At 37.8% G+C, this 27,401-nt stretch overlaps 1 protein-coding gene across 1 annotated transcript in view; it reads right to left on the bottom strand.

The window, feature by feature from the left end:
* The window catches only part of DCDC1 (doublecortin domain containing 1), a 477,869-nt gene that overhangs the window by 14,649 nt on the left and 435,819 nt on the right, over nucleotides 1-27,401 (bottom strand). Inside the window, exons 28-35 of the mRNA XM_055549196.1 lie at nucleotides 26,028-26,198; nucleotides 18,424-18,609; nucleotides 16,158-16,361; nucleotides 14,664-14,865; nucleotides 11,489-11,641; nucleotides 10,670-10,771; nucleotides 4,942-5,078; nucleotides 3,499-3,678 (exon numbers count right to left, since the gene is read on the bottom strand). Of these exons, the coding sequence (XP_055405171.1) occupies nucleotides 3,499-3,678; nucleotides 4,942-5,078; nucleotides 10,670-10,771; nucleotides 11,489-11,641; nucleotides 14,664-14,865; nucleotides 16,158-16,361; nucleotides 18,424-18,609; nucleotides 26,028-26,198 (1,335 nt within the window). The remainder of the gene's footprint in view (nucleotides 1-3,498; nucleotides 3,679-4,941; nucleotides 5,079-10,669; nucleotides 10,772-11,488; nucleotides 11,642-14,663; nucleotides 14,866-16,157; nucleotides 16,362-18,423; nucleotides 18,610-26,027; nucleotides 26,199-27,401) is intronic.

Below are 27,401 nucleotides of genomic sequence, written 5' to 3' on the forward strand. Positions count from 1 at the left end.
CAGGACCATAGAAGGAAGGGCTTGGACAGTCATAAATCAGAGAAATATGATGGCCCTGAAAAAAGAACCACTAACCCTGTGGGGGCGGGGAACACACCGATGACAGATGACCCTACATCAGTTGGAGATGAGAGATGCTCCACCCACATTCAAAGACTGGATAGGAAGAATGTGGTTAAATCATCCAGAATAGCCACAGCAGTGAAAGACGTCGAGGGGAAAACCTGCATTAATGGAATTCAAACACCATCTGGGGGTTTCGTTGTAGAAAGTAGAGGGAAGCACTCTGAAAAGCATTCTGTTCCTCATTCTTCGGGTAAAAGTACCAGCCACTGAAACTCTGAGCTTCTCTGGAATCGGCATTGTTAGCCAGATTCACCCAGTAAAATCTGAACCCTACTCTTCCTATAGTTTCACACCCACGGTCCATTTTCCTGGAGTATACTTTACAGGCTGATAGCCTGAAAAGACACATTTCTAATTGATCACGAAGAATCTCAAACAGATCCCTAAAAACAAAAACAGAATGGAAAAGGAAAGGAAAGAGATTAGAAAGAACATTTTTTAACAAAACAAAAGAAGAACTAATATGAAGAAAGCTTTCTAGACATTGCCTAAGTATCCTATACACCAAGGCTACATTAATCTCCTCCAAACATTGGCTTTACCATGCCATTGCCTTATTCAGAGACAACTAGCGGCTCATGTGCTTTAGTCTGGGGTAGTGTAACGGACTGAACTGTGTCCTCCCCAAAACTCATAGGTTAAGAGACATGAGAGCGCGTGCTCTCTCTCCACATAAGGACAGAGGAAAGGTTGTGTGAGCACACAATGGTGAGAAGTCAGCCATCTGCAACCCAGAAAGAGAGTCCATATCAGAAACCAACCCTGATGGCACCTTGATCTTGGAATTTCCAGCTTCCAGAAGTGTGAGAAATATATTTCTGTTGTCTAGGCCACCCAGTCTGTGGTTTTTTGTTATGGCAGCCCACGTAGACTATACCGAGAGTATATGGTGTCCACCATACATGCTTTTAAACAATTTCTCCAGTTGTCTGTATCTCTCCCTATTTCTTAGCTCAAGTACCATCTATTAATACTTAATTGGTTTATGATCTAACCTCCATGCCTCTGTGTGTGCTGCTCCTCATCCTTACTCTGCCTAAATGCTGACTCTTCCCCATTGATCAAATTCCATCAGAGGTCCTGATCGAGTCCATTGTGGAGCTTTCTCCTTCACCCCAGGTGGGCACGATGTTCCCTCCTCTGAACTACTATTGATCTTCCTGAATGGACTACTGATCTGACCTTTATCACATGCTGTTAGTACTTCTCTAAAAGGAGTGGCAGCTCCCTTAGCAAACGCATTCTTCTTACAATCTGGGTTCAGCATAACAAAATATGGAACACAGAAAAACACATAATAAAGAAAGACCGTCTCTATTAGATCACCAGTAATAAGACCATCCAATAAACACTTCCAAAAATAAAATCCATCCAGTCTTTTTCTTTAATGTGTGTGCATACATGTTTATAGAATTCAACTCTATATGCTTTATAGTATGCTTCTTTCATTTAGTATATCTTGAACATCTTTATTGTCATTATTCTTTCTAAAGTTGATTTTATTTATAATATCCCATTCTACATACTATAATTCATTTAACCAGCTCCCTATTTGTGTTTATTTCTAATATTTCTATGCTATAAATAACCTATGATAAATACTGTTATCAAATAACCTTTGCATAAATTCATGAAAATATCCTTGGGATAAGATTCAATAATAGAAGTGCATTTTCTTATGCTTTGTATAGCCACATGGTCCTGCAAAAAGTTGTACTCCTATTAACATGAGAGTGCCCATTTCTTTATAAACCTAAGTAAAGCTTGATGTATTTTCAGATGTTTTGCCAGTTGTAAATACGAATGTAATGAGAACAAAGCTCATGTGCTATTTTATGTCTCCTATTGCTACCACTGCTATTGAGGTTAACCTGTTGATTATACTACACTATAAACTTTTCAAACTCTTTTCACACACATAAATTAGAGTAATACTTTATAGCTTCTAGCACAGTGCCCTTTATGTACAAAGCTCATAAAAAAAACTGTATGATCATGGAATAATATGTATGGAGTGCCTTTTACATGCTACATGAGAGTCACATAAATCCAAAAGTCATTCCTTCACTAGGTATATGTAATTTTTATAAAAGTTACTCTAAGTTATTGCTCTCCTGAGTTTGAAAGTCCATCTTTAATCCTATTGTCTTTGCTCTACTCTTTATTTATTAATCATTTCATATTCCCTCACTAACGTGTGAGCTCTTGTTGCAATGGTCAGGTACAATTTAATAAACTGTGATTTTCTGAGAAATGTTTCAGCTTTTTTATAAAAATTGTTCTAGGATATTCTCTCCTGAAAAAGCTCTCATTCATTTTTAAAAAATCACTTTCTTTTTCTTCATGTGTATAAAGTCCCTTTGCTTATATTCCTAGTTTTGAATGTATTGTCTGCATTTTTCTCTTTCTCAAGCACAGCAAATCTGTTGTCAACTTCTGAGATGTAATTGCTTTCACAGTTCTTATTCAAAGTCCCTGTCAAAGAAGGGTGGTCTCCATCACACTCTGAAATCACCAACGGTGAGGGGCACAGCCCTTCTGCAGCACCCCTGACACGCTTGGTGCCCCAGCAGCCTCCATGAACTCCTCCAGGCTCATCTGTTGCACTGTCTTGCCTTTTCCTCCATCCTCCACCAACATCTCATCCTTACGTGACTTCCTCTTGTCCCAGAAAAAGTTATAAAAACATTTCACAAAAGAATAATAAGGACATTTTTACAATGTATTATAAGATATCACTGCAACAAATAAGAATTTTTGAAATTCTACCAAAATCCATTTCCTAGGTACCTAAAGATTTTATTTAAAGAAAGATGAAGACAAAATATCAACTTTGAGAGTTGTATCCTGATATTGCAAACAATAAATGAACTGCTACTCATCTTTTCCTTAGTCAGTCTTTTACTTTTGGAAAGTGGAAAGTCTGCTGTAATTCTCAGACTCTGGGCATCAAGAATATGACAGGTCTCCTCTAGTGATACTGTGGTTTTCCCACAGAGAACATATCTAGAGGATAATCACACTTTTATGAATGAGGCTTAAAATGGAAGAGGAAAACTATTTGAAATTATTTTCAAGTTTAGATTTTACTCTTTGACTGCAGAGGGTTTAACTGTTATTGTTCTCTGCCAGCCAAGCGTCATTCTGGTGCACACATTACGTCACGCAGAGCTGTCCTCCAGATTTTCACACACATAAATTCATTTAATCATCATCTCAACCCTGTGAGGAAAGTATTACTCTCCCATTTTACAGATGAGAAAATGAGGTTTAGAGAGGGAAAATAATTTGCCTGATCTAACAATCTAGAAATGTCAGAGTTGGCATTTGAACCCAGCCTTATGAAACATTCTCCTTTCACACTAAATTTACCTCTGAAATAGTTTTGCCCCAGGCATAAGTGCCATCTTCAAGTCTACCTCCATTTAGGTAAATCCATACTCGTTTTGCATTGGGCTGTTTATACAGGTTGCTCTGCTTGAATGCTGTACATTTAGGTGCAATGAGAGAATTTCTTTTGGATTGCAGTTCTTGGACTTCAGAAAGGTGTGCCTGTTAAGAAAAGTCCAGAGAGTGCCATGGTTAGAGAACTGTCTGTTTAGTGTGGTGTGTGTGTGTGTGTGTGTGTGAAAGACAGGAATATCTTAGACAGGAATATCTTATCATTGTATGTTATGTTGAAAAAAATTTAGGAAATGCATTACCATCTCCTATCACTGACTCTTCTGAAATTCCCCTTGCTTCGGTGAATCACTATAGGCAGTAATAGCCGTTAGAGTAGTAACAATAAGGCACTTATTTTGGCAAAGTACTTAACTTTCATTTATAATTTAGAGAAATGAATAGAGATGTGTTTTTGGATTTGTGCATGGTGTTTCTCCTACTGAGTGATTTCTCTGCATCTAACAAATGAGTTTTTTATTAGAATCACAACATCATTTCCTTTAACCAAGAAACGCTTAAGGGAATGTACATGACTGTTGTTTAAATCTTTACTCTCTGTCTTTTAAAATACAGCAGCCACCCTTATACTCTGCCAGATCCCTGCCAGGCAGCTTTTCATCCTACTTCAAGCATGTCCTAGTTCAATGCTTTGCATTCATTCCCTGGTCAGTGATTTATCCTTCTTAGCTTGGCAAGAAGTCATATTTCTAGCAATGTCAATTTCTTTTTTTCCTAGTAACCTTGACTTGGGCACACGCCTAAGATTTAGATTGAACACATTTCACGATTTGAGAAACCCTATTAAATAAGAACACATCATTTTGATGAAAAACTTCACAAAGCAAAAAGTTTTCCCCAGTCTCTATCCCCAGCCCTCTCTCAACAGCTGACCTTTCTTGTCTTGACTTTTTTATTTCTCGCAATCCTGACTGATTAATCAACTGGACTGAAACTGCTTTTTTGAATTCCTCACTTCTGAATGTCTCCACTGCAATTAGTATTTTGCTCCTTCCTCTTTTTACATATTGAGACATACCCTTAGGAGTGATGAGCAATGAAGCCATAAGGCTCAACTTGACTACACTTATTATAATTACCTTCATACATATCCACTGGGCCTTTTTCTCTTCTTTGCTAAGTTCATAATTTCTGGTCTCCATTCAAACAAAACAGACTTTCCTAGGAGCTGGCTGTCTCTTAGATAGCTACTCTCCAAATGCCAACTCAATGCTTGGCATATGCTTATGTGGTCATAACCGACCAGATGCTAAGAATAAATTAATAGCATAATGTAAAAAAATTTAATACTGTAGTTTTAAAAGCTTATAAAAGAGGCTGAGCCTTTAATGTCTGGAGTCCTAAAGAGCATACCTCTGTATGTCTTATGAGGTCCATGAGTTTAATTTCCTCTTGAGTCTGCTCAGTCCAGCCTCCTTCCACTACCACCAGCTGCACAGGGCTTTTGTTGGGAGCCATGGTGGCTGGCTGACATGCTGCTACCCGCCGCCCTGGGGAAAGAAGTCACTAGAAATGTTGCTTCTGATGATAGGCGTTCAGATTTCAAATAAATTGGTTTGGCTTTCTATGCATAAATCATTCCACTTGGGAGCAGAGGCTAAAATACTAAATATATCATAAAAGCGAAGATGCCTAAGGTAATAAGATCTAACAATGGTTCTTCATATGGGAGCTGGAGGCTTTAAATAGCCAGGATATGCATACTCACTGTACAGATAGAAAAGAAAGATAGCATGCTGACTTCCACACTGGCCCCAGCCTCTCATCCACGATATGGTTCACTGGTAATTTAGTCAAATAGAATCCATGACCTATATAGCCCATCATCTCTTCCAGTCATGGAACATATGTTTTGTTCTCTTCACTAATAATAAGCCTTTCCCCCACAATTAGCTTAGCAGCCTGGGGATTAAGTATTTCTAAAATAATATTAACCCAAGAGACAGGAGGCCTTTTATTTTCCTATCTAATAATACCCGGCGAGCACGATTAGTTTCTGACACCTCTGCTGTGTCCTTTGCGCTCTTAAGAAGCTGTAATAAGAGAAAATATTTATTAGAACACTGTATTCTAAAGAACCACAGGCATAAGTTAATAAGTGTGGTGATTTGTATTTATGTATTCTTTCAGCTAGATGACTTTAAATCATTATAAAAGACGTTTAAAGGTCACACTTAGTAAATTGTTCCCTTTTTCTGGGTTGAAGATATACTCAGCACTGAGTCTCATACTCAGAGAAGTTGATCTCCCAACTTCTTAAGGTACAAATAATGTTTTCTCTGGTATATCCCTTCTAGAAATTGACGCTGAACACCAGCTATGAGTCAGACATGGTGCTAGATGGTGCCAATACAAACATGTAGGAGACCAAGCCCTTGCCCCAAAGGCTTACACTTGGGAAAGGAAGCCAGATGTCAAGGAAATGATTACACCAATAATTGACTGTAAGTGTGTTGCACCCCTGAAGTACAGGGTGTGTAAAAAATCATGTAACAGGCCTTTCTGACCTAGTCTGCTGTGTCAGGGAAGGCTTCTTTGAGAAAGTAACACTTAGATGGATAAAACAATAGAAATACTGAAATGAAGTCAAGTCCTAATTTTGTTGCCAGGGGACTCTTAACGTGCAGGTTTTCATACCCTGACTATGAACACAGCCCTCTGGAAATAACTCAGTATTTGTAGAGGATAAAGCGCTGGTGCTTTTATAGCTCAAGTTTGTGAAAATAGATCCAGCAATAAAAATAGGTGGCAGCAATGACTTTTCAGGGAAATCAGAACTCTATGTACCTTATTATCATTCATATGCAATTTATGGATGTGAAGAAAACATAATTGAATCAACAGCCAATGAATTACAGGGACAATGCCGTTAGCCAGCTTGCTTTGGAGAAGAGCATAGTGGCGTCAGAAAAATGCATAACACGAATTTATGTTAAATATAGTTTTTAGCTGACTCTATTCATAATGTGCTGGTAGCATTAATCTAGGACACATAAATTCTTATGGATAATATCTCAATAAATATTTTATTTGTAATGCATTTTGAACACTACAATTTTGCTTAACTAAAGGCAGTTCTCTGATAGCTTATCATTTACACTGTTGAGAGCCAGGATCTGAACATAAGAAACAGCAAAAAACATTATGCATTATTTGGTATTTGTCAACTTGTTTCTAATGTTCTTAAGAAAATGAAAGCGCTTGCCAGTGCCTCTAGCCAGCAAAGGATATAATGTCATCACAAAAGGTGTGGGTTTGGGGAAAGGTTTTCATAGCAAACTATTATTTATGAAGGTAAGAATAATAAATAGAAACAAAAAAATGCATTGAATAAATTGTTTTCTATTTTTGTTATATTTTCCATATTGTCTATTTTATTTACATGAGATTGGGGAGGGAGGAATCATGTGTGTGTGCTAAGTCACTTCAGTCATGTCTGACTCTTTGTGACCCCATGGCCCGTAGTCCGCCAGACTCCTTTGTCCATGGGACTCTCCAGGCAAGAATACTGGAGTGGAGGAAATCAAATCTAACTATTAGAGCACATGAGTACTTTGCTGTTCTTTCTGACTATAAATCTCACCCGAATAGCTCTTCTCAGGCCTCTTCTTCATCGGGAGGGCCCATTCTGGTTCAGCACCACACATGCCTAAAAGGATTAGCCCACCTCACTTGGGATTTAGTTAGCAGTTCCATTTAGCTCTCACACTAAATAAAATGTGCCAGTATTGCCTTTATATGTAACAAAGGTGATACTTTGGCCTGATCTGCCATCCCTCAGTTTTGTTTATCAGTTTCTAAGACCCTAAGTGGGAAAATGGGCAGCCTTCTCAATATTTATTGAATATTTATTCTGTGCTAAGCATGTATAAATATTTGACATCTATAACTTAATCATAAAAATTGTACAAAGTTATTACTAGTATTTGATTAATATTAGCAAAGATCATGCTTACAAATGAAATGTAAAATCAGCTTAGTACAGTATATGCTCAATGAACATTTGCTGCATTTACCAATGGCTACAATAGTAAGAATGATGCTAAAGCTGAAACTCCAGTACTCTGGCCACCTCATGCAAAGAGTTGACTCATTGGAAAAGTCTCTGATGCTGGGAGGGATTGGGGGCAGGAGGAGAAGGGGACGACAGAGGATGAGATGGCTGGATGGCATCACTGACTCGATGGACGTGAGTCTGAGTGAACTCCAGGAGTTGGTGATGGACAGGGAGGCCTGGCGTGCTGTGATTCATGGGGTCGCAGAGAGTCGGACACGACTGAGCGACTGAACTGAACTGAACAATAGTAAGATATAATCAATTTCATCACTATTCATATCTTCCAAACCTCCTCTTTCATCCAATACTCAAGAAGCTCACAATCCAACAGGGACTGCAGTTAACTGAATTTAAACTTGTTCTTACTTATTCTCATAATCCCAACAATTATTAATAGAAAAGACCATCCTCTGAATAGGTATTTTAATAAGACCTATTCTGAATTTACATTTAATAGCAGAAAATGTAACAGACAAGATTTATCTAAGAGAAACTACATTAATGGATTCCCCCATAATGGACACCATCTGACCAAACAGACTGTTTTCAACAGTGAGATTGTAGATGATGCCAACTGAATTTTAAAATGTCTTTTTAATGCTGAGTTATAATAAAAGTTAAAGACATAATATAAAATCAGAATTCAATAAAAGCAGCTCTGCCAGGTACTATTTTTAACGTTACTTTCTATTGATTTAATTGGATAAAAATTAAAATAGAGCTTAGAAAACTCATTGGGGTAAGTGGTTGAAATTCCGGTTATTCTTTAATTAAATAATTCCACAACTACTCAGAGGACAAATAAGAGTATAGGAAAAGTTATAACATAACATAGGAGAAACAGTCACATGATCCAGTATGTAAAAAAAATGATAAGGGCTATCAGATGGGAGGTTCAGGATATGATAAGCCATACTATTCTTGACCTAGAATGTTAGGAAAGTAAGCTGAAAAGTAAATAATGAGAAGTGATCCAAAAGAGCAGGAGAGAGAACTAAATTGTGTCAAAAGGAAACTAAATTGTATCAAAAGTTCAGAGTTAAGAAAGCATATAAGTCTGCTGCTGCTGCTAAGTCACTTCAGTTGTCTGACTCTGTGCGACCCCATGGACGGCAGCCCACCAGGCTCCCCTGTCCCTGGGATTCTCCAGGCAAGAACACTGGAGTGGGTTGCCATTTCCTTCTCCAGTACTTGAAAGTGAAAAGTGAAAGTGAAGTCACTCATTTGTGTCCGACTCTTAGCGACCCCATGGACTGTAGCCCACCAGGCTCCTCCGTCCATGGGATTCTCCAGGCAAGAGTACTGGAGTGGGTTGCCATTGCCTTCTCCACCTGTAAGTCTAGGGGACTGAAAAAAAAAAAAAAAAAAAAACTCCACATGGGTGGAGTGGAATGAATAAGGGGAGGAAGAAGTTTCCAGAGAACCAGATCATGAAGGACAATATTAAGGACTTTCACTTTTGCCATAAAGATAATGAGGAACTTTGAAAGGTTTTATGCCTGGAGTAGTGTAACTCCTTTGCCTTTCTGCATTATCACTCCAGGTCCAGAATGTCACCTTTATGCTTAGGATGGATACCACTATCAAGATGGGAGGCAGGGAGATCAGTTAGAAAGCTGGTCCAGGAACCCAAGGAATAGGCAACAATAGCTCGAACTTGGATAATGATAGTAGGAATTAAGGCCAGTAGAACTCATTTGAAAATAACACATTCAAAACAGTAAGACTTAAGGATATTTGCTTAAAGATAGTAATAGAGGGAAATGCCAAGGATGACTCCCAGGTCCTTGAGCTGGAATACCTCAGTGGATTGTGGCAATGTATACAGAATAAAAAAAGGAGGCATTGGTGTGATATATAATATGATATGAAATAAAATAGTGATAAGATAACTTCCCAGGTGGCTCAGTGGTAAATAATACACCTGCCAATGCAGAAGATGCAGGTTCAAACCCTGGGTCAGGAAGATTCGCAGGAGAAGGAATTTGGCAAGCCACTGAAGTATTCTTGCCTGGAAATTCCCATGGACAGAGGAGGCTGGCAGGCTACAGTCATGGGGTCACAAAAGAGTTGGACACAAGTTAGTGACTAAACAACAACATGGTCATCACATGGCGATATGACAACTTTAGTTATCATAGATGTGTCCATGGTACCTTCAAATGAAGATATCCAGAAGTTAGAGTAGTAGAGGTTAGCAATAGAAATAGATGCTTCTCAATTCGATGCAATAATTCTTCTGGTAAAAACTGAAAAACAGCCCTTTCAACCCAGAGTGCTGTCTAGGGCACTTAGAACTAATTGTCTCATTTATTGACGTGAGGTTCATATGTTTTTGATGCCAGACAGTACAAATACTCAGGAGCTGAAATCCTGCTATGGCAGTAACAGAGCCTGAAAGGGATTCCTTCTCAGACTAAGTCCATAATGCACTTGCATCCTCAAAGAATCATTCAGTGTCTCAAGTACTGGGAACAATATAAGATTAGAAACTTAAGATTCTGTGACAAAAAGGATGAAAGAAGAAGACTAATAGTGTCAATTTATCACTTTGTCTCTGAATAACATACCTTACACTGCATAACAGGAGAGAGCCCTTCTGAGATAAAGACACTAATCTTGGAAGAACTTAGATTCAGTCCTTATTCAGATTAATTTAACAAAACTTCTTCCCAAGAAATACTCAAGAAATAACGGAAAGCTTTGTTAATGACTAATTCCAAAGTCCACAAAATGTCAGTTCAGGAATTGTTTCAAAATCAATAAGCTGGTTACAGGATCCACACATCCTCCAAATTTTAAAAATGCATCTATATAAATCATGTGATATTCATATTAATATAAAATTTACAAGTATAAAAGTCAGTACTGAGAAGATATATTATTAAGTTTTAGATTCGCTCAAGTGATTTTTGTAATATAAAATATTCAGTTAAACATCTGGTATCTAATGGTAGGAAAAAAACTACCAGAAAATTGAGACTACACTTAACCATGGTGATACTTGATTTTGTTCTTACTGACCTTTTAACTGTCTCATTTTGTGTTTCATGACATCTAGATCAGCCAAAATTTTGTCCTTTTTAAGCCAGTTCTGTCTTTCTATTTTTTCTGCTTTCTTCAAAGCTAGAATAATAAAAACACATGATGTTTTATTTTGCATTCTTTTTATCAACTATAATTTATCATGCAAGCCAATAATTTATAAAAAGAAGTTTCTGCTTCAAGAAATAGATTCAATTAGAAATAAGTAATTAAAAGGTAAGGGTCATTAAAAGAAATCTCATTTGAAAGATGACAGGGCTTAAGGCATTTTTTTATGGAATGCAGGGGGGAAAAGAAGAACAGTGCTGTTTTATTATATAGATTTACCATATGCAATAGCCATATTTCATTTTCTACTTCCACAAACTATTTGGAGGTGATGAAAGCCTGGCTTGGAACCATTCATTTTTTAAACATCCACCTACTGCCTAAAGGGTGCAATTCTTAAAAATGAAAATGTGCAGACAGGTCGTCTTCAGTGTGAATTAAACTCATTTGTTATTTTCTAATGTATACCATTATTCTCAGTCTTATAGACCAAGAATCTCTTTATCAACTAAATTAGACATTTTCTATGCAGAATACTCCATTCCAGTAAGAAAAAAATAGGCAATTGTGCAAATATAAGAGTACAGCTATCCTTGTGCACATGTTAATTGATGAACCGCCTGTTCTTTGCATAGATGTGATGTAATTAGGTTGACATTGTACACGTTTAATTCATTTTCTTATGGTGACAAAAAATTTCTCTCTCCCTTCATGCACTTGCTTGAAAGAAAGTAAAAACAAAACACTGACCATTTGGAGACAGAAATGGTTCACCACAAGATACCCAGATGGCAATAGGATTTCTGAGGATGCGGATGAGCAAAGACGTATCTATATCATCCAAACTATCAGAGGTCACAGACTTTGGAGATGATTTGGTTTTCACTTTCATTCTTGAGTTTCCTGGGAAACAAATGACACATTTGCCATTGTTCAATGAATAATGAATAAATTTGCTTGCTGAATCATTTGTTTTTTCAAAATATTTCATTCTTCATTAATGACTTGATTTAAGCAGGTTAACACCAAAACCAGATGCAAATACATAAATTTTGATCAGAAACTTCAATGCAAGTAAATAATTTAAACTAATTTTATTGTAAATACACATCTTAATTCCTTTCTTATCCTGTATCTAGTTATTAAAAAAAATAAGAGATATCTTACCCAAATATCTACTCTGAAATAGGGTAAAGTAAAGAGATAGAAAAAGCAAGGAAAGGGAGAAAGGAGTATAGGAATTGACCAAAGCCAAAGATAAGGGGCTTCAGAGAATTCATCAATTAAATGATTAATAGTACCTATCTCATTCTGCTGTTGGGAAGATTTTAAAAAGGGAAGTGCTTAGAAAATATTAGTCTATTTAATTGTGCAAGCATCCAAAAATTCTAGATAATATTTTTATTATCATCACGATATTAGACATGATACCACATGGTTTTCTTTGCTTGAGATAAAGCACTATTTGGGCTCTGAGCGTCCTTGTGGCTAAAGCAAAGAGGAGAACACCATTTCAAGATATGAATGGCTGACAGAGAGAGATGAATTCCTCAAGATACACTTTTCCAGGTCCTGAGATCTGAGAGAAACACTTCAGGATCTTCATAAAGGGGTTATTTGTCATTCAGCTAATAGTATCCTACTATACAAATTAACACAAGCTGAGAATTTACTATGTACTGGGCATTTCACTAAGACCTCTACCTACATTATCTCATGCAATTCTCAAAATGATACTCTGAAGTAGGTTCATTTCTCTTCTGCACAATAACTGAGACTTCATCACATAGCCAGGTGGGGGCAGAATCAGAATTAGAATCCAGGCCATCTACCTCCAGAGCCAGTGACCTTAACCATCACCTTTATATTAATAGTAAGCCTGATACTGAGTTTTTGATTGATGTCTGTTTCTTTTAACTTCCTCAATGCAAACTGATGGCATAACTCCAAGTTATGATTCAGTAAAGGGGACAGCCAGCTAATCTAATGCACCTGCATGATTCAAGGATACCCTTTGGAATATGAGGGGAAGGGATGGTCATACCCTTTTGGTAGACCTGCTTGAAATCACATTACTTCCAACCAGGTTTTATATAAGAATTTGAAAGAAGAATGTTCGAAATTGTAAATCTTCCAGAACCTGGAGATCAGATGTTCCATGTGCCAAATAAAGGCAGAACTATATGCTTTAGTGATCAGCTAGGCATTAAATGTTCACATAAATATGAATGTGTATTCCTAAGAGTATATATGATTATGAATACATATACATATGAATCTATATCATTTAGATCAATGCTTGGTTGATGCTCTGCCAATTTAATGATGTGTGTGGGATTAAGTAAGGAAACCCCACTCTCCCGCCTATGTGTCTCTTCTTTATTCTCACACTACTATCACATTCATAGTGCTTCTGACATCAGACATGTGGAATTTTTTTCTCCACACCAACCACCTGTGAAACACTAGCAGATGTCCTACAATTTAACTCAATTCTGACACTACCTACCTGGAGATAAGCTCAGATCTCACAGGTTAAGGGTGCAGTCTCACAACACTGCTCCCTGCTCACCCATTTCAGACATCCAGACCTGTGCTTCTGACTGATTGACAGTAAATTGGAAGTTCCTATGACACCCTCCTCGGGTTCAATTAATTTGCTAGAGCAGCTCACAGAATTCAAGAAAACCATTTACTTACTGTTTGCGCATTTATTATAAAAGGATATGATAAAGGGTACAGATAAAACATCCAGATGAAAGAGAGGCATAGGGTGAGGAAGACTCCATGTTCTCTCTGACACTCCGCTCGCCACGCACCTCCATGTGGTCACCAGACCAGAAGCTCTCTGCACCCTGTACTTTGGGGGTTTTCATGGAGACTTCAGAGAGGGACTAGAAGTGGAACTAACGATGAGTCATGTAGGCATGATTCAGCATAACTCCATTTCCTGTCCCTCTCTGAAGAACAGGCAACAGGGTTGACAATTCCAAGTTTCTAAGCACGGCTTGGACTTTCTGGTGACCAGCCCCCATCCAGAGTCCACCAGGACTCATCTCATTAGAACCAAAGACACTGCTAGCACCCAGGAAACTCCAAAGAAGTTTGGAGCCCTGTGTCAGTAATTAGAACAAAAGCGGACACAAGTGCTCTTTACCACCTAGGAAAATGCACGAATTTGGGGAGTTCAGTGCCAGGAACTGGGGGCAGAGACCAATATTTTTTTCTAATGATTTTATAATGATATTGAAGGCCATGCCTTCAAGTTGTACAGTCTAACGAGACGCACAAAGACGTAAACAGATAAGTATAAGACAATGTTCTAGGAGCTGCACTAGGGGTACATTTGCTGGTGCTTCTGGGAGTTTCTAGGAGCAGGGGAGATGGGCAGAGGCAGGCGAGAGGAGTCAAAGGACAGCAGGCGTAGAGAGGACACTTTCTCTTCTAATCATGGGAAGAGATTTGCTCTGATCTAATCCAACTTTCTTAAGTGGTGTCCAGCTGGTTTTGATTCTGAATTTAAGAACTGAACCACTTACGGCAGATTCACGTTGTTGTATGGCAGAAACCAATATGACACTGTAAAGCAATTACCCTCCAATTAAAAATAATTTTTTTTAAATTATAAAATTAAAAAAAGAAAAACAGAACCTGCTCATGTTGCACAAAGTAGCCAAACTGTCAGACATATTTTATAAACACCAGGAAACTTGGTTATTGTCTTGGTTCTGAGACCCAATTTGCATTAAAAATTTTTTTTCTTTAGTATTCTGCACGGTAAAAATGATATGAGAATTTCATAGAAGAGTATCTTCCTGTAATTTTTTTTAATTCTCAAAGGAGTGACTGAATGAAAGAAGTACATATAACTTTCATATGACCAAACATAAGTAGAATCAGCTAAATTCTGTAGCATGTAACCAACCTTTCATACTTTTAACAGGTGTCTCTTCAGTTCCAACAGGGTCTGCCTCTTCCTTTGGTTCCTCAGAATCTCTCTGAATACAAGATCCATCCAGAGCCCATAAAACCAAATTGCGCAAGGAACTTATGGTGGTTCCATCTTTGGTGTATATTTTGGAGGCTGCTCTGGCCAGACCGAGTTGTTCTGTGCATTCTGTAAGCAGCTAAAAACAGAGACTATAAGGAACTGAGAGGAAACAGTGGTAGAACTGGGGATAATCAGGCAGAGTGTGTTATTTTAGAATTCTGAGAAAATTCTTTAATTTGAGAAAATAGAAAGCAATAACTACCAACTTGATCTTTGATTAGAGATGGTTTTTGATATTAGATTGTCCTATGTAATCTCACAAATTAGTCCAGTCCAGCTGTGAAAATTCTTAGCTCCAAAAATTGAACACAGCAGCTGATGTGTGTTAATACATTTTATCATCAGAAATATTTATTTCCTAAGAAATGTTAACCTAGAAATTGACTTTCAACCATGTTGCTTTATAGTGAATAAAATTATTCCAACACTTCAGATGAGCTGCTTTAAAATAAATGAGTCCTTGACTTTCAAACCAAGAACTGACACATTATTACTTCCATTTGGCAGATGGGAAATTGGGCTGAAAGGTTAACATTTTTGCCCAAGACCACAAAAGCCAGGGTCCCAGGGTGGAATTTGGAGCTGGTAACTTTTGTCCTTTGCCTAGGCCATTGACCACCGATATTTTAATTTAAAAAATCTCTTCAGACTCAATCAAAGGGGTGAGTGAATAATTGTGTGTGTGTGTGTCTGTGTGTAAATATTTGCAAAGAAGTCTCTAGGGTAACTCCCCATCATATTTAACGTTGCATATCAAATACATTGATAAAGGTATTGGCCAGAACCTACAGACATAAGACCATTACCAAGCAACTGAAGGACAAAGCTGGGTTCGGACCCCAGGAATGCTCCTTCCTCCCCAGTGGGGAACAGCCTCTAAGACAGAAGCCACATATTCCCTCCTAGCACAACTCCTGCTTCTCCAATCTGAAAATAACCCTGTCACCAAGCAAGTGCTCAGCTTCTCCAGATGATAAATGAGGTGGGATCTCAGAATATTCAGATGACGTACAACTTGAAGTGGGAAAGGGAAGGAAGGAAGAAAAGGCTTTCTGTCTGTCACAAGGGTGAAGAAATTCTGGTAGCTTTGCCTTCCCCTTGCCTTTTTTTTTTTTTACCCTTCTTTGCTCTGGAGCCAATCTGAAAACTGTATTCTGTTTTCGCATTTGTCTAAGTCTATAGCCAAAGAAATACAATCAAAAAGAACAGCTTTAAGAAAACAGAGATCTTGATCTCATCAGCTTAAATGGGTAAAACTGGTCTGGGATATTTGTCACTCAATCCCGCTGCTTTTTTTTTCTTGTCAGAAGAATCACAATTATCATTGCCTCTAAGGATGCAAGAAACATTTAAGTGATAGCCACTTACCATGGGGAATGTTCCAGCCACAATTAACTTTCCATTTCGATATCCATCTCCATTTTTGTATGCAATTATTTTCACTGCCTTCTGGTTTGTAACTGCCATGCCACAATGAGATACAACTTGCGTGCAGGTCTTCATCCGTAAAGATAATAGATGCTCTTCATAATAACTCAAAGTGTTTTCAGCCTCATGAGAAGATAAATCAGTCTGATTTTTTTTAAAGAAAAACAACATAGATTTACTCAAACTTTTTTCCTTTTTAGTTTTATTTTGTTATACTTCAGCCTTTTAATTTAATATGTGTTTGTACACGTATGTGGCATCTAAATTTTGAAATGCTCACTTCATATGCTATAGGTATTAGATGCTGTAGTCAGGACATTAGGTCCAAACTCCTTGGTTCTCCTCCCAGCCCTGTCACTGAGTCTCTAGGTGACTTTGGGACTCTGGCTTGGGTTTCTGGCCTACTGTTTTCTACTTTGCCTTCCCCTGGACATGAGGTGGAGAAGAAGGATGCCAGGGCCAGAGATGCCAAGATGAGCCAAGGATGCCAGAGAGCCTGGGGTTGAAGCGATGGACAGTAGGACTAAAGGTATTCTCTGAATCTTTAACTTTGGGATGATGTCATCTAGGGTGGCAGATATTGACGTATGGGGAGGGGAATGAGCGTAGCCTTAACCACGTGGCAATGAGGGTGGTGAACACCACACTTCACCTTCCCAATTCATCCTTGGTCAAGAAGCTGGCCTGAGGGAAGAGCTGTGTCTGAGATGGTTAACACTGGGGATTCTTTTCAATCAGCTCACCACCCCCCTCCCTGCACCTCCTTTACACCACAGCATTATCACCTCAGCAAAGCCAAATGCCTGCAGGCTTTCCCGGAGGACTGACTTCCCCTTCTCCTTCAGAGTTACTGAGGCTTCAGTTGGTGTCTATTATAACTGTGTCAGGTTTAGGGCAGAGAGGACAGCGATCTGGGAACAAGTTGGGCCAGCCTGAAGAGCAGACCAGGAGGAAGGTTCCTACCCATAAAGAATTGCTCCTTTTTATATAGGTGTGTAAGTTTCTCTTTAGTTCTTCTTGCTTCTAAACTTGAAATAAAGGATTTTTTTAAAGGTGTCATTTAAATTTTTTGATATATCATTTTATTTTAATTAACTAAAAAGAAAAAAAAAAAACAAGATTGATGGCATTGAAAGAGAAGAAAGCATACATGGAAAACTGATATGGAGACCAGAATGAAATACACATAAAAAAGCTACGACAGGAATCATTTTGATTAAGGACTGTATAATGTTGTTGTAAACTAGTGAGGTTTTGAAAATACTGTGAAAATACAGATTTTAAACAAGGTTCCAGAATGAAGAAGAAAGAAAAGAACTAGAAAAGAACTCACATTCATAAGTACTTCAGAGGGATAGGTCTTGACAAGGGAAGCTTTTTTTTTTTTTTAACTCTTTAAAATAAAAATGTTTATTAATGTCAAATTGTCACTTTCAGTATCATGTTCTAAGGCTTTGCCTTTGAGTTCTTTGTAAAAAATTTTACTTGTTAGTTTACAGTGTGGTGTTACTTTCTGCTGTACAACAAAGTGAATCAGCCATACGTAGACATATATTCCCTCTGTTTTGTAATTCCTTCCTATTTTGGTCACCATAGAGCACTGAGTAGAGTTCCCTGTGCTATACAGTAGGTTTTCACTATTTATCTATTCTATATATAGTAGCGCATATAGATCAATCCCAATCTCCCAATTGAAAGGTGCCACCTTAAATTAAGAAAACAGAAAAGCAGCAGAGACTTTTTTTCTCCATGATGTGATTAGTATCAGACACGAATGCATGAATTCAGGCATCCAACCTGAAGAGCCATTAACAACAACACATCAAATGAGCCCTGAAATGTTCTATAATAGCATAAAAGGAGTTTACCCCATGGATGGAGGCAAAAAGCTGCTCCACTAAGTAAGGATTTGCAGTTACTTTCTCATCTAAAAGCAACACAGAGAGTAGTGCAAGGTGTCAGTGGATGATTAAAGCCTCAGAAGTGCCCAATTAACTTCAGAGTGTGTATCGAACTATTAACAGACAATGTATTTTAAGTTACAACGGGGAAAAGGAAATCAATGCAGGTGGAATGGTAAAGGTGCATCAGTAAAAGATGAATTGGATGAGTGGAGATGAACTTGGGTGCAAGGCAAATAATGAATGCATCAAAGTTTCCAGACTCATGCCACACACGTATTAGCAGAGCTCAGATCATTACACACCATGGCCACATCCATGACCTTGAAAGGCCCACGTGAGAAGGGCTTCTGGGTCTTGGAGGCCGAGGCACAGAGGAATGGGAGCCCTGGAAGCAACTGTTTCAGTCCCTTCTCTGCTCTCACAGATCGTCCACATGCCAAACAGAGCATCGTTTTCTTCTTTCCACTGGGTGAGAGGTAATAGTATCCCTGGAAAAGGATAAAGATGTTTTGATTTGGATGGATCTAAATTATGATAGCATTTTGTAGAATGCTTGTGCCATACAAATAAAGCACTGTTATAATCCCCAAATGCTAATTCGAAATCACAACACGAGCACATTATTTCACTCCCTAGTTATTATATTTTTAAAAACCACATTATTTCCAAACACTGTTGATTGAAAAAGCCCGGAGGCGATGACAGTTCAACATCGATGAGTATAACTTGTATTCAGAATCAGAGTTTCTTGGAGGAATGGCCCATTCCACATTTGGGACAGGATATACAGCAAGTCCTCTACATATGAACCTTCAAGTTGCAAACTTTCACAGGTATGAACATGTCCCTCTATGGCAGCTGTTGTACTGTACTTCTGTACTTTTCAAGGTACTGAACTGTAAGATTAAAAATGTTTCCTTTATTTCTTGTGTTTGTTTTTCATGTATTATTTGTGTAAAAAGTATTATAAATCTGTTACAGTATGATAATATATGGCTGATTGTGTTAGCTGGGTACCTAGGCTAACTTTGTTGGACTTATGAACAAATTGGGCTTATGAACGCGCTCTTGAAACAGAACTCACTCGTATGTAGGGGACTTACTGTATACTAGACAAGCAAGGATTTCTTGTAGTACCCAGAAAAAAAGAAGCCATCTCAAAGTAAAGGTATTATGTCAAAAAAGACACAGGAGCCACCATGATAGACATGCCACTGGCCCAAAGTGGGGCAATTTGGGGGCAAAATAAAATGACAACTGAAAAACTTCAAATATGTTTGAATATGTAAAATCCCATGAGTTCATAATGATGTAAAAAATATAAGTAAAAATAAAAGGCAACAAATAAAAACAAAACCACTACTTATTGGAGTCCATTGGAAGAAAATGCACCAATTCACAACTCTGAAATTGGCCTTTAGAAAGTGCAGAAGATTATTTGCGAAGATGGCCATGATATAACCATCCTATTCTCGTTTGTATGTCCTTTTCAAATGTCATTTTGCTCCTCCTCCAATCAAGAAACAGTTTCTTTCTCCTTCCCTCTTTTCTTTGAATCTCGGCAAGGTCGCATGACTTGCTTTGGCTGATGTTGCATCAGCAAATTTCAAATGTCATTTTGCTCCTCCTCCAATCAAGAAACAGTTTCTTTCTCCTTCCCTCTTTTCTTTGAATCTCGGCAAGGTCGCATGACTTGCTTTGGCTGATGTTGCATCAGCAAATGTGATGCAGGCGGATGCATAAGAAGTGCCTGCACCCTGGAGCTTGTTTTCTTTCGGCTGCACTTGGAAGCCTGAGACCATAACGTGAGCTCACCTGAGCTAGCCTACTTGAGAAGTCTTGAGGAGGGAATTCCCTGGCAGTCCAGTGGTTAGGACACTGCACTCTCACTGCCGAGGGCCCAGGTTTAATTCCTGATTGGGGAACAAAAGAAGCATTGAGGAGAACCAAGGCCCCCCAGCTGACAGCCTGTCAAACACCAGTCATGTAATTTGACCATTTAGACACCCTAGAACTGCCAAACTACTGGTATACAACCAAGTAACTACAGTCAAATTAGTGACTGTGTACAAAGACCAGCAGAACTGCCCAGTTAAACCCAGCCCAAATTGTTGACTCAGGGTATAAAATAGTTAAGCCACTAACATTTTAGGTGATTTGCTATACTATTCTAATAGGTAAGTTATATAGAACAAACATTTATCCTACCATGCTTTACAAACCATAATTCTAGGCAGTCAAATACCTAGCTGAAGAGGCAAAGTTCTTCCTTACATGAAAAATTCAGCTAATATATGTTGGGAAAAGTGATAGAATTAAACAAAATTGACCCTTTTGAAATTTCTAATGAAACTATTGATTTAGGCAATGATCACAGAAAGGCAACACTAAATGAAAAGTCATTGGGAATTGTTCTTTGATGTGAGATTAGGTTGTAATCACCTGAACCCATGGATAACCATTACCATTAAAAATGGAAAATCCACACCATGTGCCTGTATAAGTGATAAATATGAAACACACAGTAAAACCTATGAAGATTCATGGCCAAAAAAGAGCTGAATATAAATATAATTAAACTGCAGTGTTAAATCTCTTTTATAGGAGTTATGGGAGCCAGAGAAACAGGTTAAAGGATGCCACAGGAAATGAATAGACAAATCCAAACAAGAGGAAGTCTTCTATAGGATGGATTCTGCAACTAGTAACACATAGGGATTTTGTTTGAATCCTGACTCCAACTAACCATAAGAAGAATGTTTAGGAGAAACTGGGAAATTTCATTATTAACAGGCCATTAGGAGGTCATTAAAAGCGAAAGTAAAAGTCGCTCAGTCATGTCCAACTCTTTGCAACCCCATGGACTGTAACCTGCCAGGCTCCTCTGTCCATGGAATTCTCCAGGCCAGAATACTGGAGTGGGTAGCCTTTTCCCTCTCCAGTGGATCGTCCCAACCCAGGGATCTAACCCAACTCTCCCACACTGAAGGTGGATTCTTTACCATCTGAGCCACCAAGGAAGCCCTGGAGGCCAAAAAAATTACCGTTAATTTTGTTAGATGTGACAATGGCATAATGATTATAATCGTAAGAAAATGTTCAAATCTTTATAGGTGCAGGATCAAGTATTAGGAGAAATGATATCATGTCTAGGATTTGTAAACATCACAAAACATTGATAATAGTTGAATTTGGATGATAGGTACATGAGAAGTCATTGAATTAGTCTCTCTACTTTGAAATATGTATGAATATTTTAAAGTGCATTCTCCAATTTGCTTTGTTTCTCACAAGGCTAGGACTTCCCTGGTGGCTCAAATTGTAAGGAATCCGCCTGCAGTGCAGGAGACCTGTATTCAATCCCTGGGATGGGAAGATCCCCTGGAGGAGGGCATGGCAACCCACTCCAGTGTTCTTGCCTGGAGAATCCCCATGGACAGAGGAACTGGGCTACAATCCATGGGGTTGCAAAGAGTGGGACATGACTAAGCAACTAAGCACGTCCCAAGGCTAAAAGTTAAGTATAGCCAGAGTTAATAGCATCATTCTCAACTTACAGATGAGAAAACAAAAGCTCAGAGAGGGAAGTTTTTAATTCAAGGATACCCAAGTAGTATGTGGCAGAGCTGAAACATAAAACTGTGACTTCTGATTACAAGTTTTTGGCTTTTTTGCCATTGTCATATTTGTCTACTCTATTTAAATACTGAACATTACTTTAATTCAAAGCCAACATTTAGGTGATACTTTTGAAGATACAGTTCTTAAGTTCCACCATGAATTTCTCTATATGCACATCTGATTTACATTTTCCTAAAATTACTTGGGGGCAGAAAATTAACATATTTCCTCTCAGATGGAATTCAATGAATACTCATACAGAATAATTTGTACAGAAAAACATGAACTTCATGATAAATTGTGTGCCAATGGTATTCCTTATTACACTAAAGAAGCCCATTGAAAGCATCCAGAAAATGTATTTTCAATCATTAAGACATCAATTCCCATGACTGTGGGGGTGCTATTTTTATGTTCCCCAAATTATTTTACTTTGACAATGGTGCACATACACAATGTAAACTGAATTTTTGGTTAATTCATTCAAGCTTAATACAGACTTTAAACTGCTGCTGGAAAGGAAAAATGAAATACGTGGGGGTAGCTCCCAAGCTTAGGCTGTGTCTACAGGATGCAAACGGAGTTTAAAAGTTGAGCAAGTCAACAGCTGGCTCTATACACAGAATACCAAGCAACTGGTGTGCCTGACATTTTTCCTCTATAAAATCTCCTTGATTTATCAAAATGACTAATTCGACCTGTTCCTTTGACCTTAGACAAACATGGTCTATGACATGGGGCTTGTTTGGTCAATAATGACCCTGACTATATATATAATAGCTACTGTGAATAAATGATTCAGTTTCTTTATCAATCTTAATGTAACTAATTTATTGATATTATTGCCAACATCTGCTGGATCATTGAAAAAGCAAGAGAGTTCCAGAAAAACATCTACTTCTGCTTTATTGACTATGCCAAAGCCTTTGACTGTGTGGATCACAATAAACTGTGGAAAATTCTGAAAGAGATGGGAATACCAGACCACCTGATCTGCCTCTTGAGAAACCTATGTGCAGGTCAGGAAGCAACAGTTAGAACTGGACATGGAACAACAGACTGGTTCCAAATAGGAAAAGGAATATATCAAGGATGTATATTGTCACCCTGCTTATTTAACTTCTATGCAGAGTACATCATGAGAAACGCTGGGCTGGAAGAAGCATAAGCTGGAATAAAGATTGCTGGGAGAAATATCAATAACCTCAGATATGCAGATGACATCACCCTTATGGCAGAAAGTGAAGAGGAACTAAAAAGCCTCTTGATGAAAGTGAAAGAGGAGAGTGAAAAAGTTGGCTTAAAGCTCAACATTCAGAAAACAAAGATCATGGCATCCAGTCCCATCACTTCATGGGAAATAGATGGGGAAACAGTGGAAACAGTGGCTGACTTTTTTTTGGGGTGGGGGCGCTCCAAGATCACTGCAGATGGTGACTGCAGCCATGAAATTAAAAGATGCTTACTCCTTGGAAGGAAAGTTATGACCAACCAAGACAGCATGTTAAAAAGCAGAGACATTACTTTGTCAAGAAAGGTCTGTCTAGTCAAGGCTATAGTTTTTCCTGTGGTCATGTATGGATGTGCGAGTTGGACTGTGAAGAAAGCTGAGCACTGAAGAATTGATGCTTTTGAACTGTGGTGTTGGAGAAGACTCTTGAGAGTCCCTTGGACTGCAAGGAGATCCAACCAGTCCATCCTAAAAGAGATCAGTCCTGGGTGTTCATTGGAAGGACTGATGTTGAAGCTGAAACTCCAATACTTTGGCCACCTGATGCAAAGAGCTGACTCATTTGAAAAGACCCTGATGCTGGGAAGGATTGAGGGCAGGAGGAGAAGGGGACGACAGAGGATGAGATGGATGGATGGCATCACCTACTCAATGGACATGAGTTTGGGTAGACTCTGGCAGTTGGTTATGGACAGGGAGGCCTGGCGTGCTGCAGTTCATGGGGTCACAAAGAGTCGGACACGACTGAGCAACTGAACTAATACTGATTGATATTATTTATATTTATTATTTATGTTATTTATTATTTAAATGATATCATCTATGTAAAAATAAAGTTGCATCAGTATACAATATACAGTAGTTTTCTAGCATATAATAGTTACTTCACTTTAATTTTCTTTTTCTAAACTGGCCAAGCAAACATGGTCTAGAGAGGAAGCTCTTACTCTAAATCTAAACTGGAATTCAAGGGGGAGTCTATGAACTCCCTGAATTCTCATACAAAAAGCATTTGTTTACACATGTGCATTTTGGGGAAAAGAACATTCATAATTTCACAAGACTTTCAATGAGGTCTGTATCTCTGAAAAGGTTAAGAACTAACTACTGATTTGGAGCCTTTGGGCAGAGGGTAGGTTTCCCAGACCTAAGAGAGATAAACATTTTTTTATTTTTTGAGAATTCCAGAATTGATATATTACTGTACTTTTCAAATTAACCATGTTAATTCTATCAGATAGGCTATTACTTAACTAATAGGAAAGTGTTATAATCTTTTAGAAGAAATGTTGAAAATTGGAAGGTTTTATCCTTATCTAACAAATAAGAACTCTATCATAACTATAATATACCTAAAATTAATAATAAAACCATAATACAATCTGATATTCAGGTAGTATTCAAATTTCTACGATTTTCTCACTTTCTTACAATTTATTTGAAACAATCAAAATAAGGTCAATACATTATGATTAGTTAAATACCTAAGTCTCTTTGAACCTTTATGACCCTCATTTCTCTTTTTTATTTTATTGTAATTATTCATTGCATATTTTCTCCAATTAGATTTGGGGGGGCAAGAACAGTTCATAAGTGATACAAAGCATTTCTATCAAGGGGCCACTGTTACGACTCTTTTTGTAGTGTTAGTAGATAATGATGGTCACTGCCTAGATCCATTCATGTATTAAAGTTCACAATATGATATTCTGATTTCTTCATACTTTATTCATTTATTATCTGGGATATTCCTATGAAGTGAAGATTCTCCTTGTCAAGTATATTGTTATCCTGAGGTACAGTTCATAAAGAAAGAAAAAAAAACAGCTTGATTCTTCATTTCAAAGTAATGGATTCGTTTCTTGGCATCATCTAATTGTGACCAATTGAGCTGTTGCTGTTGCTGTTGCTTAATATTAGTATGAACATATCTAATGTATGTCAATCCGATGCATTCAGTAGTCATATTGATGCTTACACTGTCTTATCTTTGGAGCCTTTTCAAGTTGACTCAATTTTTTTTTTTAACATGACTTCAGCACTCTTTGGATGCATATTAGCTAACAGCTATGAGATCACAGACAAAGGAGAAAAGGTCAGAGGGGGTTAGCTTAGTGGAAACCAGAGACATGCAAAATGGTATGATACATTTAACATCTCTTATTCAGGAGAGCCAAAGAACGATGAGTGAAGAAGCAGTAGACAAGTTTAGAGACTTTTGAGGAGCAGAGGAAAGAGGGTCTTGCAAGGTCTTATAATATATGAGATTTCAATATTCTGTAGGCCAATGGTTATCAAGCAAAGCAAGGTGCTTTGACCCACAAATATCTCAGACATCTATAAAACATGGTACAAGCAATTCCTTAATAATAAAAATTAAAGTACCAAACTTTAGAAATTATTTAAACTTAGAGTACACCATGCTTAGCCCTACGCTTGGTATAATGTAATATAAAAAAGTCACTTACAATCATTGGCATTTTTAAAACTTTTTATTTTGTATTGGAGTATAGCCAATTAGCAATGTTAATCTCTTAGCCAACAGCAAAGAGACTCAGCCATACACACGCATGTATCCTTTCTCTCCCAAACTCTCCAGGCTGCCACATAACATGAGCAGAGCTCCCTGTGCTACACAGTAGGCCCTTGCTGGTTATCCATCTTAAATACAGCACTGTGGACCTGTCACCCCAAACTCCCTAACTCTCCCCTTTCCCCACTCTTGGCATTTTAACATGCTCTCTGGAGTGGAGTGGTACTGAGTGTGGCAAGCACCCCCGTGGAGTGAAGGGGGAGTGGGTATCCTCCTTCACGCACGTTCTAGTGATGATGAACCGAAGACAATGATGGTGAAGGGAGTCAGTGAAACAGTGTAAGTCGAGGGTAACATCAACATTCCTTCCTTCTTTCTTGACCAGAATCAGAGTCTGACTTCATTCACAAGTCAGTGTTTAATTTGTGTGAACTCAAGGTTTTCTGGGGAAAGAAGTTTCTTGCTTTATTAAACTAATCCATCCCTCCCTCCTCTTTTTTGTAGGAGGATGAACCACTTACTGGTTGATCAATGTTTTCTTCTCTAATCACAGAAGATGTACAAACACCAGCATAGTTTGCAGCTGTGATCTCTTTATCCAGTGAAGTGCTATGAAAGGCCATAAAAGCTTTCGTACTTTTCATGTAATTCCACTTTTGATTAGAAGCCCCATTGTTATGTGGTTTGTATTTCTGAAAAAAAGGGAGAGAGAAAAATATGGAGTCAAATAGAAGAATTGATGATTTGTGTACAGCAATCCTAGTCTTCATTGTATAAATTCAGAAAATACAGATAATTACTCAAAACTCTACTATGTAGTGATAACTACTCTTGATATTGGATGATTATATTTCATATATACTTGCACTCTGATTTATTAAAAAAAAATGGAATCAGAAAATACACAAAATTTGATAACTGCAGTAGTTTTTGGGGTTTTTTTAAAGTTTATATACTATTTGATCTTAGGGTATTTTACTTTACCAGTATTCAGCAGTTAAACATGTAGATTGTTTCTCAAATTTTCTTTACTATAAGCAAAAGAGCAACCGACATTCGTAAAATAAATCTTTGTGTAAATCCATAACATTTTGAGAACAAACTCTTGAAGTAGAATTGCTAATAAAGGAACAGGATCATTCAAAATTCATGATGCATAATATAAAAGCTTTATCGTATCAAAAGTTTTTCTAGAAAGATTATTCTAGTTTACACTTCAATCAGTATTATATGAAAATGGTCTCTTGACACTCTTGCCAAAGCATTGAAAATTTAATAAATGAAAAATAGTACCTCGTTTATATTTTAATTTACATTCACTGGCTACCAAGAAGGTTTTTTAAAAAATATGAGTACACCATATTTTCAGGTGGCTCAGCGGGTAAAGAACCCACCTAAAATGTGGGAGAGGCATGAGACAAGGGTTCAGTCCTTGAGTCAGGAAGATCCCCTGGAGAAGGGACTAGAAGCCCACTACAGTATTCTTGCCTGGAGAATCCCACTGACAGAGAAGCCTGGTGGGCTACAGTCCACAGGGTCGCAATGAGTAGGACATGACTGATGCGACTGAGCATGCACACACACTCTATTTTATGTATTAGAAACAGCGTATTTATCCTAATTATAAAACTTGGTTTGAGCATAAGTTAAAAAATGAGTAGTTTCAATTTTAGGGAATTTAAACCAGTAGATTAGTTCTAACCAAACATATCATGACACTTCAAGGAACTTTATAATGAATAATACTTACTTTACCAAAGAGAGATTGATAGTGAAGAGGAAAATAAATGAGTCTTAAGAATTGATTTAATAGGTCAGACAACAGAGCATCCCTCAGAGGTATGCAAAACAAAGACTATATTTCAAGGAACAGGGAGAGGGTTTACTAACATTAA

The sequence above is a fragment of the Bubalus kerabau genome, chromosome 15 (genome assembly GCF_029407905.1).
Source record: "Bubalus kerabau isolate K-KA32 ecotype Philippines breed swamp buffalo chromosome 15, PCC_UOA_SB_1v2, whole genome shotgun sequence".
Lineage (NCBI taxonomy): Eukaryota > Metazoa > Chordata > Mammalia > Artiodactyla > Bovidae > Bubalus > Bubalus kerabau.